The following is a 20,588-nucleotide window of genomic DNA, read 5'->3' as shown; positions in this document are numbered from 1 at the left end:
TATTTGGTATGTGTAGGGATACTTCAAGCAAAGCTGAACTGAGTTCCATGCTGTTTTGACCTAGGTTTGGTCATTGGCTTGGCTCAAGCTTGAGTCAAGCATTTGAACTTTTGTAAGTTTGTCTAGGCAATTCTTAGCCAGGCCTGTGCTTGGCTTGATTTAGCACTTTTGTGGATTTGATTTTTTGTATGCAGATAGGGAAGCAGAAACATAGAGCCACATTAACTCTTTAACCAATTTATGTCAACAAATAATCAAACATTTAGGAAAGTCCCCATTCTTTATATTCGTTTAACTGAAACCTAACTATAGAAATGAACTATTGTAAGCATGGGCTGTAATTATGGTCGACTGGGTCTTATTTTGGGTTTTATTTTGTTATTGGGCTTTGTTTGCAGGTTGTAATGGTTATTTAGTTTGGTTTTTGTAGTAAAAACCTATAGAGTCTTGGTCCTATTAGGTTTAGGTATTACTTGCATATATATTATATATATATATATATATATATATATATATATTACTCCTACAATCTATAGTAAAGATGGGGTTCAAGTGATAGTGACATAATTTGTGGTGCCCCATGTCTATGGTTCGAACCTCATCTCGCTTTCCCCTAATATCTACCTGTCTTAAAAAAAAATAAAATCCTATAGTATAAAGATCCAGCTCAACTAACATTTATTAGCTGCTAAACTAGATTTGCTACAGTTCCTGATTTAATGTTCACAATCCTGAATCAAATATAATTTTCTTTATTCATATAAGATCAAATTGTGAGAGTTTCTTAATTCACATAAAATTAAACTGTGGCTCAATAAAAAAGTCAAATCAATCAAACAGAATAGTAATGTTGATGGACTTTATTTTTCACTAGTCACATCAAAATTTTGCACATTTACAACTCAACGACCAGAGAGCTGAGAGTTGGAGGCAGTGGCATTGGAACTAGAGGAGCCATTGGAGGTGGATGTGTCTCCACGGACTACTCTTGTATCAGAATCAACAAAGGCAGGTCTATTTTGCGGCCTATGCTCCAGAGGGCCCTTGCTTTTGAGCAAAACGACGACTTCAGACATTGTGGGTCTCAAGGAAGCTGATGCTTGAGTGCACATGAGGCCTATCTCTATGATTTTTTTCACATCTTCTGCTTTATACTCATCTGGGGCTAAATTATCGTCCACCAACTCCAAGTGCATATCATTCACATAGAGTCTCCAGGCCTATGTCATATGATAAAACATAATCAACTTGTAAAATGGGAAGTTTAAGCTTTGTTCTATTAGTCCCAAAGGAAATTTTAGTGAAAACTATTTATTTAAATTGAATCCTTTTCTCACTTGTAATTTAGGTAACATAAACACATAACAGCTACCTTATATCAGTTTGTCCATTTTTTGGGAAAAATATTATGAGACATTAATGAGTAATTTCCTCTTAGGAAAGCACAAACTTTTCTTTAAAATTTATTTGAGGAATCTCTTTTAACTGATTATTTAGTAATTCTTATAGTTTATTACTATGCCTCGCATCGATTCTCTCCTTATTATCACAAAACTTTTGGAGATATTGCCACAATATTAGTAATGTCATTATATCATAAGACTTTTGAATATATGATTAGAAGCACAGATAAATGGTCACTTAACAAGTTAAAAGGATTGTTTCCCCTCCCCAAACTAATTTGGAGCCCAGTTTTATCCAATTAAAAAACAGTTCTACAACATCACACATGGATCTACCACTTTTTCCCACCATTCATACTTGCATATGTCAAGATTGTGGCAGAAGTACAAAAAAAGTTGTGTCCACTGACTCTCATTAAAAAAATGAGCACTAAGTAGTAATGTGTACATGCACTTGATACATATTGGCTCGATTTCTTATTGTTCTACGTTGCTAACAGGAGGTATGTAGCTTTGAGAACATACCCGTTCAAGTAGATATTCGCTGTCAGCATCAACATTCACATTGGTAATCTTTTGGCCACTAACAATTTCAAGGGCAACAACGCCAAAGCTGTATGCATCAACCTTCTCTGATAATTGACCTTGGATTGCATACTCTGGTGCTGTGTATCCCCTGGTGAGTAACGAGATGAGATCTAATTAATACATATTTTGCAGAACCAAAAAAGGCCGTAATGGAGCTTTTGCTACCAATTGGTCCCCATCCGCATGCACAAATATCTTGCATCAGTTGATTACATTTGTAGTAACATGTAAATCAATCTACTTGTTAAACTAAAAACCTTATATTGAAATAATATTGACATTCTCAAATTTCAATTAACCATCTAATTTGATATTCCCTGGGTGATTTTCTAATGTTGATGATGTCTTGATATCAGACTGCTAGCTAGTGTCATCCAGTAACCTCATGAAACTAATGAGATGTGATTAAATAAGTGATCCAGAAATCTACTTTGGAAAATTTTCAATTATTTACTCTTTAGAATCGTTTACACCATTTTTTTATTTTATATATATATATATATATATTTATTTGGTGTTAGGAACACCTTTGCAATGTTGATTCCCCTTCCCCCCCCCCCCCCCCCCCCCCCCCAAAAAAAAAAAACTTTGCCTTTTGGTTTTCTTTACTTTTTAATTCCCATGATTGGGTATTTTGCAAAAATGAATTAATATTCTAAAATTATAGATGTACATGAACTCGGTAAGAAATGTAGTCTAATACAATTACAAATTCCCTTGGACTCTGAACTAAAAATTGTCACAATTTTGTTCTTTTGGTAATTAGTTGTTACTATTTTGACTTACATTGTTCCTGCGAAATTGGTGCTGAGATGACTTTGATCCTCTGGCAAAAGTCTTGCCAACCCAAAATCTGCAATTTTGGGCTGCATGTCGTTATCAAGAAGAATATTGCTGGTTTTTATATCTCTGTGAATGATACATACATGGAATTGCTCATGTAGATAAGCAAGACCACTAGCTGTGCCAACTATAATATCATTACGTTGTTTCCAGTTGAGAATGCTCCTTCTTTCACCTATTTCTCATGGAAAAAATGCACAAACAGAAATTTTTTAATTAAATACATAAGTAAATAAATAAATTTTGACAAGTGAACTTTAGCCTCAAGGTGAGAAAGAAAGAAAAAGGGAACTTATTACACTAATTGTGCTAAGGTGTGTAATTTTGTGATTTATAAGCTAGATTGACACCAACCTATATAATAGTTAACTCCTAGAATAACAATGTTCTTATTCTCTTACAATAACATTCAAGTTTTCTTGAGATTGGAGAGATGGCTTGGATTACCAAATAAGTATTTGTCAAGGCTGCTGTTTGCCATGAATTCATAAACGAGAAGTAGTTTTGGTCCTTTGCTACAGCATCCAAGAAGACGAATAAGATTCCTGTGATGAACATTACTTATAAGCTTGACCTCACTTTCGAAATCTGCCTTTGCTCTGCGAGATTGGCCTATGACTAGCTTCTTCACTGCAACTACTCTCCCATTCTTCAGAATACCCTATTTGATGTTGTAATAAAAACAGAGAATTAACTTAATGTAAGTATTGTCCATTATCGAAACATGATTAATAGTAGCTATTTCACATGGCACATACCATGGTTATGGTAGTCAACTAGTTTCAAGAAAAAGAGTCATATAGATGAGATCAATATTTTGAGTTATATACATATATACACACACACACAGAAATTCAATTTGTGATGTTCGTTCCATGATGATTATTCTTTATCATCAAGTCTAAGACACTAATTAGTTTTTTATGTAGGTGAGGTCTAAACTCTAAATTTCTTATTCATTACCATCTAAGTTTATTTAAATGTATGCAATATGATAGATTTAATGGCAACTAGGTTACCTAAATTCATAAAAATGACATAAGCTCACTGAAAAATTAAATGATCATACCTTATATACTTCACCAAAGCCTCCTTCACCTAATTTGTTTTCTTCACTAAAACTTTTTGTAGCTGATTTCAAAACATTATACTTGTAATTCACAGGGCCTCGCAACTCAGATGCTCCTAATATGCCATCTGTCAAAAAAAGAAAGTAGTTGAAATCCATCAGTGTTATATGTAGTAAACTTGTATAGATAAATCATTGGTGAAAGATTAAAACTATAATGGAGGTATGTATCCAAATTATAAAAAAATTTAAATGATATGGCACCATATACACCATCAAATATAAGAAAGAAAATATTAATTTTGAAATAGGTTCTCTTCATTTCACCTGAAATGGAGAGGGATGGAGAGGATCCTACTTTGTTGGTTGGCTTCTACGTTGGTGTTAAAAAAATAAGGGTAACATATATATATATATATATATATATATATATATATATATATATATATTTCTAAGAGAAGGTAAAGACTATATTTGATCCTTAAAGGTTGGCTCAATTTTTCAGTTTTTATTTTTGTTTTTTAAAGCAATCCAATCCTTGATTAATTTAAAATGGTCCAATTTAGTCCTTACCATAATATTAATGATGATGTTTCATCTGACTAGCTTATTTACAATAATAAAAATGTCTAGGTATTTTATAAGATACATGCACAACTTAGGTGAATTAAAATTGTTATGCTACTTGACTAACTGAACTATAATTCCATGTGACCAAGTTGGAGGCTCATCATTGCTACATGACTACTATTTTACTAAACTTGCACACATTTTCACACTCAATTTAACAACTTGATGATTTGTGTGATTATAAGTGATCGATAAAAAAATTATAGTTCATGTAAACATGAATGAACATAGAGTGTCTACCATAGTCGTACACTTCAACAAATTGTAAAATTGAGTGTGAGAATGGGTGTGTCCCCTGAATTATTCTAGGAGAGGGGGGTGTTTCTATAATTTGGACATTCAAAATTTTAACTTTGACCCTCCTAATTTATTTAAACTAGCAAAATTTTAACTTTGACCCTCCTAATTTATTTGAATTTTGAACTAGTCTAATGATGCTCTAAAAAGATAAATAAAATTTTTTAGAATCAAATGGCACATAAACGTCTAGCTTAGGGTAAGGATCTATTTAAATAATTTTAGATTAATTAAGGATTTAGTTGCTACTTTTAAACTTTTAGGACTTAGATGAAAAGGGGGACAAATTTAAAGGACTAATGTAGACATTTTCCAATATGAATGTGCCTAATCAGATGGCACGCATGTAAACACCTAGATTAGGGTAAGGACCTAGTTGAATCATTTTATAGATTAATTAATGATTCAGTTGCGTGGTAAAAAGTATGGTTGGTTCCTATGTGTAATCATACATGATGTAGAAATTAAAAATAAAATTAAAAAAGAATGCTTGAGTTTAGATTATTCCTTACAGAATAGTAGAAACCCTCACATGATATTAGAGATTACTATAATATTGTTATGTCTAATCAAACTCATTCGCTTATATTTTTTTGGATTAAACATTGTCCAAATATTATAAAAACAATTACCGAAGAATTTTGAATGTTAAAATTTTAAGTTTCTTTAAATATTGCAATAGATGTCATCATATGAGTAGGGACCCAAGTTTACAGGAAAAAACTACAAACGTTTTTTGAAATCAGAATATGTTTTGCAATCGACTCTGATTTGAAGACAGAAAGGTTGAGGAAAAGGCACTAGCGAGTTAGAAAATATATAGGATATTGTTAAAAAAAAGGTAATCAAAATAAAAAGGAATTGTGTGAGAGAGTGGGGCTCATATTTTGAATGAGAGTGTAATATTGATATCTAGTATAGAGGTTCCATACGACGGAAGAGTAAGTTTAGTGTCACAAACTTTTCCACAATTTTATTGTGTAGCAACTTGTGAGTTGTGAAAATAAAATAGTGGGTTTATGTGAATCCATGATTTCATCACTCACGAGTTATTATGTAACAAAATTGTGACAAAGTTATAGAAAAGTTTATAGCATTAGACTTATTCACAGATGAAATGGGTAATGAGTGGAGCAATGGATAATAGGTTGAAAAGGTCGTACCATGTGTTTCAATAAAGATATATTGGGAATTTCAAAGTACTAAGTTATGGTTCTCTCTCTCTCTCTCTCTCTCTCTCTCTCTCTCTCTCTCTCTCTCTCTCTCTCTCTCTCTCTCTATATATATATATATATATATATATAAGTTAAGGTTTTGACCGAGAATCAAAACCCTAGTTTTTTGATTGCATGAAAAAAATAGTTGCCACCCCCATGATGTTGGCACGGTTGAATTAAGATAAAACTATTTTTGTTGTTTTTTTCTTTATTTTTAACTATGGTAAATTCTATTAGCATATATTGAGGATTATGCTAATATCAATCAGGTCCAAGATTTTTCAAAACTAATCAATTTGGTTCCTAAAGCCAACTTAGCACCTAAAACAGTTGAGAAAAAATAATTATTGTTTATGGACTAAGTTGACTTTAGAGATTAAATTGATCAGTTTTGAAAAGTTTTAGAACCGGTTGGTATTAGCCCAAACTTCAGGGTATGTTAGTAGAATTTACCCTTTTAACTAAATTACTTAGGCCAACAATCATCAAACAAATTGTAAATTTATAACTGCAATTCCAACACCTTCCTACAAAATCAAATTGATTGATAGGCTAAATATGATTGTCAAAATCCACATTGGTTTACCTCTAATCACTTCCTTCCGCTTTCTTGATAGTTTATACCAATAAACCAAGAATACAATGATCAATAAAAGGCATACACCTCCAACTCCTCCTCCAATTATGAATTTCTTCTTCTTTGAATCACCTGCAAAAAAAATATGGCAACACCAACCAAAATTAGAAATACACGTATGAGTGAAGTCATACAATATTAAATACTGAGAGTATGTACCAATACTACTGCATTAATATAGATGAGGGGTACCTGGTTTCACTACTCACCATTTCTTAGAAAGGGTGTGATATTAGTAGTTTGGTTATCAGCAAAGAATGGTGTGTCTGAATACCTCAGGAAACACCCAGCATCCACTGCCTTACCACCAGTTTCAGGAAGGCATCTCTCAATGTTGCCATACGCCACCTTCAAGCATTCTTGACAACCACCTTTACTGGCTGACTCCACGCATTGTGCCACACCATACACTGTCATGTTATTACCACTATCACCACCACCCACTTTCTTCTTGATTGCTGCAAAGAAACCATCAATTCTTGGGACTGCAACTTGGAGCTCTGCTAGCACTCTCTCCACTGTCTCAACAAATGCATTACTCTGAGATGCATTCCGTTTCCCACAGAAACCAACATGGCCAGGCATTGTGGATTGGTCATAGAATGCGTTGCTTTCATACCTTAACCAACAAAATTAAAATTAAAAACATCCAACATGAAAAAAAAAAAAAAAAAAAAAAAAAAAAAAAATTCCTGAAAAACTAATAAATAGGCATCACTATTTTAAATTATTACTATTCTCAATAAATAGGGATGAGAGATTTAAATCCTAAACATCTTTATTGAAATATTAAGAAGTTCCAACTAAGTTATAAAATATTGATTTGACTTGTCACTACTTCCATCCATAAAACAAGCATTTTAAATGTTACCTTAAAAAGCATCCATCATAGGTAACACGGGCACCGTTGGATGCATTGCAGTGACTGCGGATATAAAACGCGGCGGTATTAAAACATGCGATGCAATCATCCATAGACAGGTACTTCCTACACTGGAACATGGCATAGACTGGGTCTGAACCCCTTGCTTGTTGAGAAGTGGCAAAATGGTTGCTTTTGTTGTTGTTGATTAGCTGTTCCTTGAGGTCCAAGAATGTTGCGTTCAGATTGGTGTTGAAGTCCAACAAATCAGCTACAGTGAATGTGCTGCAACCCTTGTTTAACAGATTAATCTGTGGATCTGCTGAACTCTCTTTCAATAAGCACAACAATACTAATACTATAGTTGTTTTTAGAACAATATGAAACATCTTTCTACGTGGGTTCATTTTCATTCACTTTCTACAAACATATACTATATGATTATTGAGTAGCAAAATGAAAGTATGGTTGCCAATAGTATTTTTAAAGGCACCCAAGTATGATTTGAACTATATGCTGGGGGATAAATTGTATTGTTTCTCAATAATTGATGTGTCTTAATGAGCAAAAAGTAGCTGTTTAAATAAAGTTCGTGAAAGTTGAATTCTCAAAAAATAGTAAAATTCATGGTCAATTAAACCTATACAATAAAATGCAAAAGATGCATGTATAGTGGACCGCAACTGGGACTTTGAAAGTCAAATTAGAGCTGGAGTCTTCATTTATACATACATTTAATGCATAATTAAGTTTTTTTGACGAGTCGTCTCTATATAAGTTTGTTTTTCTAAGTTCTACTTGCCTAACCTTTACGCTAGTCAGTCTTAATATAATCGCAAAATTTCCTAATGCATACTTTTGTACATGAAGAGAGAGGGAGAGAGAGAGATTCATAGAAGATTCAATACCCGGATAAACTTCCAGGCTTCCAGCATGGATTTAAAAAAAAATAAAAATTGTTCTTTGTTTCTTGGATTTTTTAATTTCTTAAGCCATACTAGTCAAGGCGGCCCAACAAACTTTGAGGCCTAAGACGATATATTTAAATCAGGCATTTTTGTTATTAATTAAATAATATTTAACTAGTTTTCAATATCATAATTTTTATATAACAAAAATGTATTCTTTTTATCTTGTAATATTTATATATATATATATATATATATATATTTTTGAATAAATGCTAAAACTATAACAAATTTTACTAAAAAAAACTTACAGATGTTGTAGCAATGAATGTGATTAATGACACTTCAAGAAAATAATAAACACAAGTATTTGAATGAATAATGTTAGGGATATTATAAATTTTACAACATAATGTTTATAAAGATGTATCACTAAGTAATTTAAAAATGCATTTAATAGGTTATTGATGTCTACAAATCATATTAATTGTCACATTAATTTGGATAAAGATTTTAAAGTAAAATTTATAGTATTTATAGTATTTTCCTATCTAAATTATTTCTTGTAATTAGTGACACATATTTGTAAGTTCTATGTATTTAAAATTGTATTATCTCTAACATTACTCAATTCTTTGGTATTTCTTAAAAGTAGAAGAAAAATGTAAAACTAATTTTTTTTTCCTTTATCTCAAATTTTTTTAAAATATATATATATATATATATATATATATATTTCAATTGGCTCTAGGCAATTGCCTAATTGACCTAAGCCTAGTGCCGGTCCTGATACTAGTAATAGTGACTACCTCCTAAGTCATAATTACATTCATCACGTGAAAGAAGTTTCAATGGTCATCGTCTTGAACAAAAATTTCCTTTTGACAGTGTCTAATTAACCACGCGTTTCTTTCTAAATTCTATACGAATCAAGGTGTGTTCAAAGTATTCATTGCATGTATCAAAAAAAGAAAAGAAAAAAGTATTCATTGCAAAATGCAAACTGAAGTCAGCACTTTCATTGCAAATTAGGATTTTTTTTATAAAAGTTTAAGAGAAGTAAACACACCAGACACCTACATGATCCACCAATTTCTTTCCTCCCAAATTGGGAGAAAAAGGAGAGAGAAGAAAGAGTTTTGATGGTAGGACTAGGACCTACCAATAAATTATACTTCTTTTCATTTCAGAAAAATACACTCGTAACAGGGTATACTTCCTCCGTCATTTCTCTCTTACAAATCAAACAACTTCATGAAATTTTTTTCCTCTCTTCCCTTTCTTCTACCCTCTTCCTCCCTTTCCTTTCTCTTTTCTCTCTTCTGAAAGTAATATTAGGTACATTCATCCATCCTAGGGTGGCCTAAATTTTAGGATTAGATAGAATTTTGAGAGAGAAAAAATAAGTGTAATACTAAATTCACAACATTTTCATGTACCGGTCTTATAAAAATAAACTCTAATTTTTTTTAAAAAAAAATTCCAAGGGATGTAGCTTTTTGTTGAATTTTTTTTCTTTTATTGTTTTATTGTTTTTTTTTTTTGTCTTAATCTTGTTATTGTTTGAGCTATATTTGTTGTTATTTAGTATAGCTTTTACAATTGTTATTCAAGAGGTTTTTTTTTTTTTTTTTTTTTTTTTTTTTTTTTAATTTCTTTAAAGGGTAAAGGGGGGTTATGTTTGGAGAGCTAATACTATTTTAGGAGTAATTCTATGGACACAACAAAGTGTTACAATAATTTCACAATATTTCTAAATTAGTATGCCATATCATTAAAAAACAATTTTCAAAATCAAAGATTGTGATGGGTCCATATGTGAGTTTGTATGCTAATTAGGAATGTTGTGAATTAATTATGGTCTTTTGTTCTGTTTTTTAGGGTGATTCACAAATCATTATTAATGTTTTAAATATATTGGTTTTAATCTTTCTTCTATTGATCATTTAGTTAAAGATGCTTTGTCTATAGCTGGCTCTCTAGTGAGTTTTTCCTTCTCTCATATTAGGCAGCAGGGCAATGTTATAGCCCATGCTTTAAATAAGGGAATTAGGCTTTTTTTTTTTTCTTTTTCTTTTTTCGTTGTTAGTCGTCAGCTTTTTTTTAAGATTTTTAAATCTGATTTTTTTTTTCCTTTTTATTAAATATATATACTCTCTGTCTATTTTTTTGGCTGAACTTTTTTTTTTTTTTTTTTTTTTTTACGCTGAACATATACTGTCCGTCTAATATGAATATATATATATATATATATATATATATATACTATCCCCAAAAAAGTGTTTTTTTTAATCGATCACTCTTTCTTTCTCTCTCTCTCTCTCTATCTCTCACACCACGGCTGCTGCTCCGCACTCCACTGACACCGCTACAGCCACCGCCTCAGGAAAACACCATGGCTGCTGCTCCGCGCACCACTGACACCGCTACAGCCACCGCCTCAGGAAATCACCACGGCTGTTGCTCCGCTGCCACAGGAAATCCCTCTTTCGAAGACGAAGACGAAACGCTGGGGCGACGAAGAAGACGATGAGCCTTTGGAGGACACGGCTGTCAATGTCGAGGCCTTAAGCATCGACGGCACCAAAACGCTCATCACTGCGGTACCATCAATCTCTCACATCACCAAGGTTTGAATTTCTTTATTTGCCTGTTCTAATTAGGGTTTCGATCAACTCAATACCTTTGCTGCTACTTTTGGTTAAAATATAATAAAGTACTGATTTTGATTATAGTTTGAGATCCTAATTAGGGTTTTGAATCTTTATCATTGATATTACTTTTTGTTTTGATGCTTATACAATGTGGTAATAGATATAGTGTTCTATAGTTTTAATTCCTATTATTATGTTACTTGGAACATGAATGCAGAAACACACATGTATGGTTGAGTCTAATAGATATGTTTTGTTCAGTTTTCAATTTTGGGTTTTGATATATTAGGGGGTTAATTTGATATATTCTACTGTGAATGATACCTTGTATACATCGGCGAGTACTTTCGAGGACTTGAATCTGTCAAAAGAACTGCTGAAGGGTTTATATATTGAGATGAAATTCCAGAAGCCAAGTAAAATTCAAGCTATTAGTTTGCCCATGATTTTGACTCCTCCCCATAAGGATTTGATTGCCCAGGCACATAATGGTTTTTCTGTCAATTTAAGGATTTCATTTTTAATTAGGTTTTTCTGTCAATTTAGGGATTTCAATTCCTAACCCCTTTTTCTCTCTATTCATTTTTGTTGAAGTCAGGAAAACACTCATAGAAAATCAAATTCTACAGGTTTTGTAAGAAAGTGGAGATGGTATTGAAGAGCCTCTCAACCGTCAAAATCTAACAACAATCCTACAGGTCTTGCTTTACCTTCAAGTTTTGCTTTATTTTGTTATCTAGGTTTTTTAGCACATCTGATTTAGCTTAGCTTAATCGTTTGTTTGATTAAATAATTATTTGGGCACCTAAAACGTTAGCCTTCTTTGTCTCCACTCAGTCCCCTGTTTTTTTTTTTCAAAACCTTCTACCTCTTCTATACAAGTTCATGTATTTTTCGTTTTGGTCTGTCTCTGATTGTAAAATTTAATCTTCTTAATTGGGTTGTAGCTATTGTTTTGTTTTATAGTAGAATTGTAGTGAAACTCCATCAATTATTCTTTTTAAGCTATTCTAGCAGATGAAACACATAAAATCTTAATTAAAGAGATATGTGATAAGTGATTGCAAAGGGAACAAATTAGCACAACTTATTTGTCAACATTAGATTTTTTGTTTTGTATATTTTTCTGCTCTATTGTTGGTGACACAAATTGGAGACATATTGCCATTAATGATTGATTCATAATGTGATTGTTTTGTGTAGATTTATTGCTTTGTGATTGTTTTGTGCAGATTCAATTTCTGAGAAGAACATTAATCTAGGATCTGGCTACTTTTGTCAAGCAATAGGTGTCTGTTGGGTATTTGGAGTGCAGTTTAATTGTGGAATAACAAGATGTCCATATTTTGGAGAGTTTAATTTGAGAGATTATATAAGTTTACCGCATTTGCATGTTTATTGTGCATGATTTAATATTAGTAGGTTGTGTACTTTTGGTTTCTAAGGTTTTGCTCTCAAAATATATTTCTAAATTTAGAGTTATAGTGTTATGATCTATTTTAAAGTAGTGAAACTATTGATTTTCATATAAATGTTTTGTGGTCTTTGGTGAGCTTCATTGGATTAGTGATGTCAAATTTAGTTAATTAATACCCATTTGGTGTCAAAGCATGTAAGAAAGTGATTATTGGTATATGGATGCATTTACAGTTTCTAATGGCATTATTCATGATAAATCAAAAGGCATATATTACACCTTTATACAAAGTTTTTTTTTTGTGCAGTTGACCTTATACTTAAAGCTTCAGGTTCTGTCTTGAAACCCCGTATTTTTAGAATTGTGATCTTGGATTTAGAACAATTAGATTTTCCTCAGGAGGAACTTCACTTCGAATCAAATTGAATTGCATATTTGAGATTTGAACTTGAAGTTACAAAATTAGTCAAGATTAATAGATAAATTTTGAAGACAAGATAAAAATCAGATTATATTCAAAATTTTTATTTGTTAAGCTTGCATTAGATTGGCTGTTTTAGGACAGTGCTTTGAGATTCTTTTATGTGGTGGTTTGTGCAAAATGAGTCTCCACAACTTATAGGGTAGTGGAAGTGTTAATTAAACCACAAGACATTTAGCTGCCTTTATATTTTAAAATGCTCTGTGTTTTCTATCCCGTTTTATTTTCCTTTCCTATCCATCAAGTGCCCATGAATATTGAGAGTTCACAATAAACCTTAAGCTAGAGAGAAAAAGAAAAATAAAAATAGGAGGCTGTAGGTTATTATTAGCAACAAATGACAAAGAAGTTGTGCTTGAATTTGTATGTAGGGAGTTTCACTCTATTTAATTTGATCATGTTCAATTGAGTTATCAATCATAATGGTCATGCTCTTTTGTTTTGTTTGTTTGTTTGTTTTTTTTTTTTAATGTACCTATATGAATTAATTAGATTGCTCTGCCCGTTTGTAAGTAATTAGCCATTTGAAGTAAATTTGGAATGATGTCCAAGTGGCTATCAAGGCTATTGGAACATTTAAAGCCAACTGCAGTTGCTGATGCAGGTTTAATTTTCAGTGTGAAAAGTAAAATGCTGGTAAGTTTCATTTAGTTTCCACTTATTTTATAATGTTTAATTCATAAAATTGTGTTTAACATTCATGAGCTTATAACGTGGTAAATAGTGCTTATGAACCATTAGTTAAGGTGCCTTACCAGGATCTTATAAAATATGTGTGAAAACGTGAAAGAAAATATATGTGCAATGTGTGTGTGTATATACCAATTACCAATTATTTTTAGCTCTCTTTTTAGTGTTACATTTTGCTATAGGCTTTTGTTTCTTTGAATTCCAAACCAATTGAGAAGGGAAATTAAGGTATCAGTAGAACAAAAGTTTTATTTTAGGAGATAGTTGAAAATTGGTAGTTTCATCATTGTCATGTAATAAAAAGTTCCAAGCTCATGCTGTAAATTGCGCTTAAGTTCTTGAATGGAAGGTTATAACATGGGTTCCGAAATAGGTGCCTAGGATCAACTTAAGGATAGTGTGTGATAGGTTGGATAATTGATTGATTGGTGCTATTATTGCTTTCATATGCCTCTTATGTCTTCGACTGAATTCATAGACAACTTACCTTCTTCCATTAAGAATTTTCCAATTTTGTTATTACAACTTGAGCTATGCATTTTTTGCTTGCTTATAGGAAAGGATATAAGTGCAATTTATGAAAGTTAGAATAACAATTTGTTGTCATTTTTTCTTTACTAAATGAAGATAGGAAAAAAATTTGTTATATATTTTTTAGATTTTCATAGATATGTGTTAGTATATGAGTTTGTTTAATTTTATATTTCTGTCTAATTTATTGGTTTCTGTGATGTTTCTAGCAAGATAGTTTTCCTTTTTTGGTGATTTTTATTGGCATTACTTACACTATGTGCTATTTGTATGCCTGTTAATCAAATAGTTTGATGAAAGCGATACATATAAGTGCAATTTATGAAAGTTAGAATAATAGTTTCTTATCATTTTTTTTTTTATTAAATGAAGATAGAAGAAAATTTGTTATATATTTTTGAGTTTTTCATAGATACATGTTTGGAAATGAGTTTAATTAATTTTATATTTCTGTCTAATTTATTGGTCTTTGTGATGTTTCCAGCAAGATGGTTTTCCTTTTTTGGTGATTTTTATTGGCTTTACTTACTCTAAGTGATGTTTGTATTTTTGTTAATCAAATAGTTCAATGAAAGCAATAGACAATTTAAGTAGAATTTCATAGTGGGTTTGTGTGATTGTGTCTGAAATTGTAATTTTAAGATTGATTTGCTTGATTTTGATTGTTTGAATATATTTGTCCTAAAGTAAATGTATCACAACAATACTTTTTGGGTTATTGATATTGTTGGGTTCCTTAGAATAATGGTTAGAACTCTAAGCCATATGGTCGTGGTTGTAAGAAAATGTTTGCTCTTCTTTCTGCCCTCTACAACACTCTAATATGTAACATTGGTTACACATTTTTGGATTGAATATTAGCTTTAGGATGTTGATTATAACCTTATACACATTCTTATGCAATGGCCACATGACACTTCTTAAAGCTTTTGAAGGATAGAAGGATGCAAACCGTAATAAAAAGAATCCTGTCACCTTGCAAATGACAGAGGATATGAGAATGCAATTTGTAGATCTATTTAGCATTGGCTTTGTAAACAAATTGATGAATGCTAATGTAAGTTCTTTAAGATTTTAAAATTTTAAAGCATTTGATTTGTTGAAATCTTATAGTTACTAAAAAATTTCCCGTGCATCGCACGGGTTAGCGACTAGTTTAGATGGAGTCGGTTCTTCAGATATTTATAATTCTGTTGTTTTTTATTTTCCTGATTGTTAATAAAAGTTGGTCAATGTGGATTTTAAAAAAGAAAGATGTTCATTTTTTTTTTTTTTTAAGGTAGACGAAATAAGTTAACTATAAAATAATTATACATATTGCAAGAGATATATATAAGGTAGAGCCGCAATTGAAGACAACATGAAAAAGTAGAAGAATTGCGATAGATGTTTCAAATGCTTACTCGGTGTCGAGGGCTAACTTTTTAAGCCTTTGGGCAAAAAAAATCCAAATAATTATGGGTATAAAATAATGGAAAAAACAAATACTGGCCCACTTATCTTTGCTAAATGGGTTGGACAGGTCCACAAATACAACAAATATAGATCAGCTCTTCTTTTTTTCTATTTTTTTGATAATCAATATAGATCAGCTCCTATCTCCTTCAAATAAGCTGCCAGAAGAACTGTCCCAACACAAAAAGTCATCATCCTTTCCATTTTAAGTTGCTCAAGCTAAGAACTGTCCCAACACAAAGTCTAAGGGTGTGTTTGTTTGGGGGATTTTAGAGAGGATGGAAAATTTAGGAAAAAAAGTGGAGAGAAAAAATTGAGAGGGTGTTTAGTTGGGGGGTTGAGTGGAAAATTTTGTTGTGGGCCCTAATGTTTTCTCCCCGAACCCATCAAAAAATTCTCCCCAAAATAAAGAGAAAATTGAGAGGATAAAACATGAGTTCTAACAAAAACCAAATTTGCCCCTCTGCATTGAGTTAGGGTTTCCACTTTTCCTTCTTGTTATTTATTTATTTTTTCAAGCTCTTTGAATTTACATTGCTCTTTTATTTTTATTTTTATTTATTTATTTTAAAGCTTCAAGCTCTGAGTTTACGTTGCTTCTTTTTTTTTTTTTTTTTTTTTTTTTTTTATGTTTTTGATCAACGGTGGGTCCTCGGTGGCTTTAACCTCTTTTTTATTTTAGAAGGAACCTCTAAAACAAAGAAAAATAAAATAAAAAAATAATATTAATGATATATTAAATTTTATAAGATATTTTTTTTAAAATTTTAATTGACAATAAGTTTTTTTTAATGATGGTAAGGAAATTATTTCTTATATTATGCAATTGGGGCATGAGAGTAATTTTATATAAATTATTTTTTCTATCCTCCCACTTTTCTTCTCAACCAAACAAATGAGGTTTCCATCCCTCCACTTTTTTACCACTCCAACCAAACACAAATGAGAGAAACTAAAATCTCTTCTACACTCCTACTTTTCTATCATCTCCATATTTTCTATACTCCCATTTTTCTATTTTCTCAACCAAACGGATTCTAAGATTTCATCACTTTGTGAAAGGATGGCTCCTTCTTCAATAGAACCTTTAGAGAATAGAACCAAATCATAGATCTTTTGTCTTCTTCAATAAAGCTTCTGGGGAAAATAGTAAAAGCAACAATTTAACCAAAAGAGAACAACTAATCCTCTTGTGGTCCATGCCCACAAATCTCACCTGAGCTTCATCTTGTGTTACACTTACACCCGCCTCAAGACAAGACTACAAAGCAACGATTGTGGGTCAGGTGAGTCTCTAACCAAAACATCAATACCACTCTAAACAATATGGTACTAGAGGTGGCAACGACTTGGGAACGGTGGTTTAATGGGATTGGGGTTGGAGAGATGGTGGTGGTGGTGGTGGGTGAGAGTGGAGGACCTGGAGGTAAATACAAAGAACCAAATAATAGAAACTGAGAAAGGGGAGAGAACATGAAGAGAGGACACAGATCAATGAACTATCAATTTTTCTGATCATTGGAATCAATGATCATGATTAAAAGTATTGCAAATATTGCATTGATCTCACCTCCAAGGAGGTATACCATGCATTTGTGCATGTATCCGTCCTCTCACATAAGAGTGGACCTCACGTGTGGATCTACTTCCATTTGAGAATTGAGAAGGAGGAAGCATATACTACATACATGGTATATTTTCTCTAATCCTCCCCCACAATTTATTTATTAGTAAACCAAAATAAAATTAGCATAAACATCAATGATTCTAGTTTGAGTTTAAAATAGTCACACTTTGAAATTTGAAGGTGTAAAGTTGTTATTTACAACTATGTTTTATGTTGGCTTTATTCCATGACAAAAAGTGTTGTAATTGCTTTAATTTTGTTCCTTGTATTTTGTGGGATTTTATTGTATTGGGTTTAGTATTAAGTTGGTAAAGAATCGAGCATGAAATGAAGATCAGTGCATTTCGCGACTAGCTCGCGAAAAGGGTTCCCGCGAAAAGGGCATGTGAGAAGCACATGACTAGAAGTTGAAGAGTCGTGCCAGGCTGTCAATTTCGCGAGTATTTCGTGGGTAAGGCCTTCCCGCATGATACCCGCGAGACTCTCTGCCTGGAGGATTTTTAAGTGTGACTTTCTTACCCTTCACCCATACTATATATACCCTTATTACCCACAAATGTAAAGGATGCCATTCAAAGAGAAAAACCCTTGATAGGTTTTCTACAAAACACACAGCCATCTTTTAGAGAGAGAGAGAGCTACTCATCCTTAGTGAGAAATCATTGTAGCCTATTCTCCTTCCTTCTCCCATTGACATACCTTGAGAGGAGATTTATACCCAAACATAACCCACACCTTTTCAGAGTGTAGAGAGTGTTTTGGAGCTTGGGAAGCTTCGGGGATTTGCCAAAAGAAGCCGGTGAGGCTTGGTGGATGCAATCGGGTGTATTGCGGGATCCAGAAAGGTAGATAAGACACGGTTCCGAGAAGCCTTGTTGGAGTAGGAGCTTGGAAGGCTTAGATACATTGGATAGATTAGGCTTGGAGGGTCTCTTGCTATTCGTGTATCCCAACTTATTGTCTAGTGGATTGATTTACAATTTTGAGGGCGGCAGAGAGGTTTTTTGCCAAATTCTTTGGTTTTCTCTTCGATAACACATCAACATGTTATCTTGTGTTTGCATCTCTCTTCCCTTACTCTTGCGCTTTACTATTATTGTTTGTTGTTCATGTTTATGCACTAGAGTAGTATCGGTTGATTGCACTTCATTTACTCTTGTTTCCACACTTAGATAAATTAGAGTAAAAGCAATCTAACCGTAATTTTTAATTGGAGGTCTAAACAAGCTCTTGTGTTTTTAACACAAATTCGAGCTTTCAGAAGGGAAAGGGAAGAGAGAAAAAAAAGGAAGGGAAAGGAAGGAAAAGAGAAGAAAATATTTCCCTTTGCTATGTTTAGATATAGGAAAGAAAGGAAAGAAGAAAATGTGAGAATTCTACATTTCCTTTGGTTTGCAAAGAAAAGAGACAGGAAAAATGTGTGTTTTTAAATTTTACTCTTTGAAAAGATCAAATAATAACACTTTTAAATTAGGAGAGTATCTATTTTATACACTTGCACACATAATGTAAGCATCTCATTTTGTACCTATAATTTAATCTTGAATATGGCAAAATGGTCATTTTCACACATCAAAGGCACAAATGTAATTTTAACCATTAATTAATTCATCACACTTCATGGTGATGATCTTGAGGTTTCAAAGATCACAATAATATGTTTGTTGCCTCAATCAGATGATCGAATTGAAATATATTGCAAGATCAAATTCTAACAGTTAATGTATGTCTAACTCGGTGAGACTAATTACATAGAATAAATGGTGATTAATTTTGATTGGACACTAAAAATGACAAGATGAAATTAATTATATTGAAAATTATAATTGTGTGGTTTTATATTTTAATATGAAACTTAGTGCATAAGATTTAAATAGATGAGCTGATAAAAAAAGAAACCCAAAGGAGTTGTTTGTTTAGTTAGCTACAACTTTTTAAGGTATTTAATAAAAAATGACCAGAAAATAAAAAAAAGAATACTGTACAAAACAATTGAGGAAACAATAACTATTTAGGGCATTTAAACCATGGCCACTGCACTTTACGTGCTTGTGAATCTGATGAAGAGAGAGGAGAAATGATCTATGTAGTAGAAAAAGTGTATGGCTGTGACTACAGACTTTCTGTAACTAACCGATAACATAATAATATATTTGTATGCTGTGTTTAGAGTGACCAACCACCTGGCCAAAAAAATCAAAACAGCGGGAAGAATTGAAGCCCACATGTGAGAAAGACTTTTGGCAAGGTTTTGGCCACTCCAAAACAGAGAGCACACATTTCTTGGCTTAGACCACCATTTATGAATATGATATGCAATACCCAATTCCTTTCATTGTAAAGGAAAGCAAAGGTTAGGCAGTTTTATAAGCAATTCATAAATGGAATCTTAAAAGACACTGTACTCCATCGATCTGATACGACAATTCGGGACATACTGTGCGGCTGAGTCTGTGCCAAGATTGGCATTGCGTATCAGATTTGCAGGGACTGCAGCAAAAGTCGATGACAAGGGATTTCGAAACAGTTGCTGGCTGCCATGAGAGAGGAGCTAGGGTCGGTTTTACTTTTGAGAATTCAGGAGGAAGAGAGGGACTCACTGTGAGAGAGAGAGAGAGAGAGTAAAAGTGGAGAGGGGTGCGAGCATATGTGGTCGGCCATGCAAAAAGTATTGGCTTATTAGTGGGCCATTTGGCACTCTTTAAGTTACCCCCATTAGGCCATATATTTGCATGCAAAATTTTCATATTAATATTACCTTAATTAAACACTATGAACCCTCAATGTCCTTGATTATGACCTTGATCTTGCGGACTTTTGGGGTGCTAGAGTTCCTTATGTTGACTTTCACGGTTTCTGGGTTCCCAGGGAGTGCATTGCCCACTTGGAGGAAGTTTATAACAGCCGTGGGGATTTTATGCAAGGATTTCTCTTCGGTCGATCCACGAGGGAGCACTTCCTTAAGTTGTTAGGGAGTGTGATGAACGACATTGAGCATAAATTCATTGAAACTATGTTTGTCGAGAGGATTTTGCAGTGGAGGCCCGCGGTTCAGGAGTTGATCAAGGTCGGATTTGTTGTGGAGTTCCTGCTGGATCACTTGCGAGAGATAGCGCGAGCCTTCTTTACGAGGAAGGTTCAGCCTGCTGTGGATGGTATAGATGCTCGCATTGAGAGTTTGAAGAAGGAGGTGGCAGACTTAGAGGCACGTTGTGAGCGTCTCCTTTCTCGTGTTACTGACCCCAGTCACTTTGGAGATCAGACCCTTATTTCAGACCT

General features: G+C 32.8%; 2 protein-coding genes across 2 annotated transcripts in view; one reads left to right on the top strand and one right to left on the bottom strand.

The window, feature by feature from the left end:
• LOC126708520 (pectin acetylesterase 8-like) overlaps nt 1–2,304 on the top strand; it is a 53,438-nt gene extending 51,134 nt beyond the window's left edge. The window contains exon 20 of the mRNA XM_050408309.1: nt 1,904–2,304. The gene's annotated coding sequence lies outside the window, so the exon portion shown is untranslated. The remainder of the gene's footprint in view (nt 1–1,903) is intronic.
• On the bottom strand, nt 741–8,024 carry LOC126708799 (cold-responsive protein kinase 1-like). Its single transcript, XM_050408744.1, has 8 exons — nt 7,556–8,024; nt 6,894–7,303; nt 6,634–6,756; nt 3,904–4,031; nt 3,282–3,495; nt 2,778–3,009; nt 1,929–2,079; nt 741–1,220 (listed from the first exon to the last, which is right to left on the bottom strand). The coding sequence occupies exons 1-8, from the start codon at nt 7,957–7,959 to the stop codon at nt 903–905; spliced, it is 1,980 nt and encodes a 659-aa protein (XP_050264701.1). The 5' UTR covers nt 7,960–8,024; the 3' UTR covers nt 741–902.
• Nucleotides 8,025–20,588: the final 12,564 nt, after the last annotated feature.

The sequence above is a fragment of the Quercus robur genome, chromosome 12 (assembly GCF_932294415.1).
Source record: "Quercus robur chromosome 12, dhQueRobu3.1, whole genome shotgun sequence".
Taxonomy (NCBI): Eukaryota; Viridiplantae; Streptophyta; class Magnoliopsida; order Fagales; family Fagaceae; genus Quercus; species Quercus robur.
Note: the sequence above shows the minus strand (reverse complement) of the source record. Positions and strands in the feature narration are given on the sequence as shown.

Bases quoted from the DNA above. Each gene is read 5' to 3' on its own strand.
- LOC126708799 (XM_050408744.1), bottom strand. From the start codon at position 7,959: ATGAAAATGAACCCACGTAGAAAGATGTTTCATATTGTTCTAAAAACA. The intron at 4,032-6,633 runs GTAAACCAATGT...TTTTTTTGACAG, and splicing joins GCGGAAGGAAGTGATTAGAG to ATGGCATATTAGGAGCATCT. The intron at 3,496-3,903 runs GTATGATCATTT...AACATCAAATAG, and splicing joins GCTTTGGTGAAGTATATAAG to GGTATTCTGAAGAATGGGAG.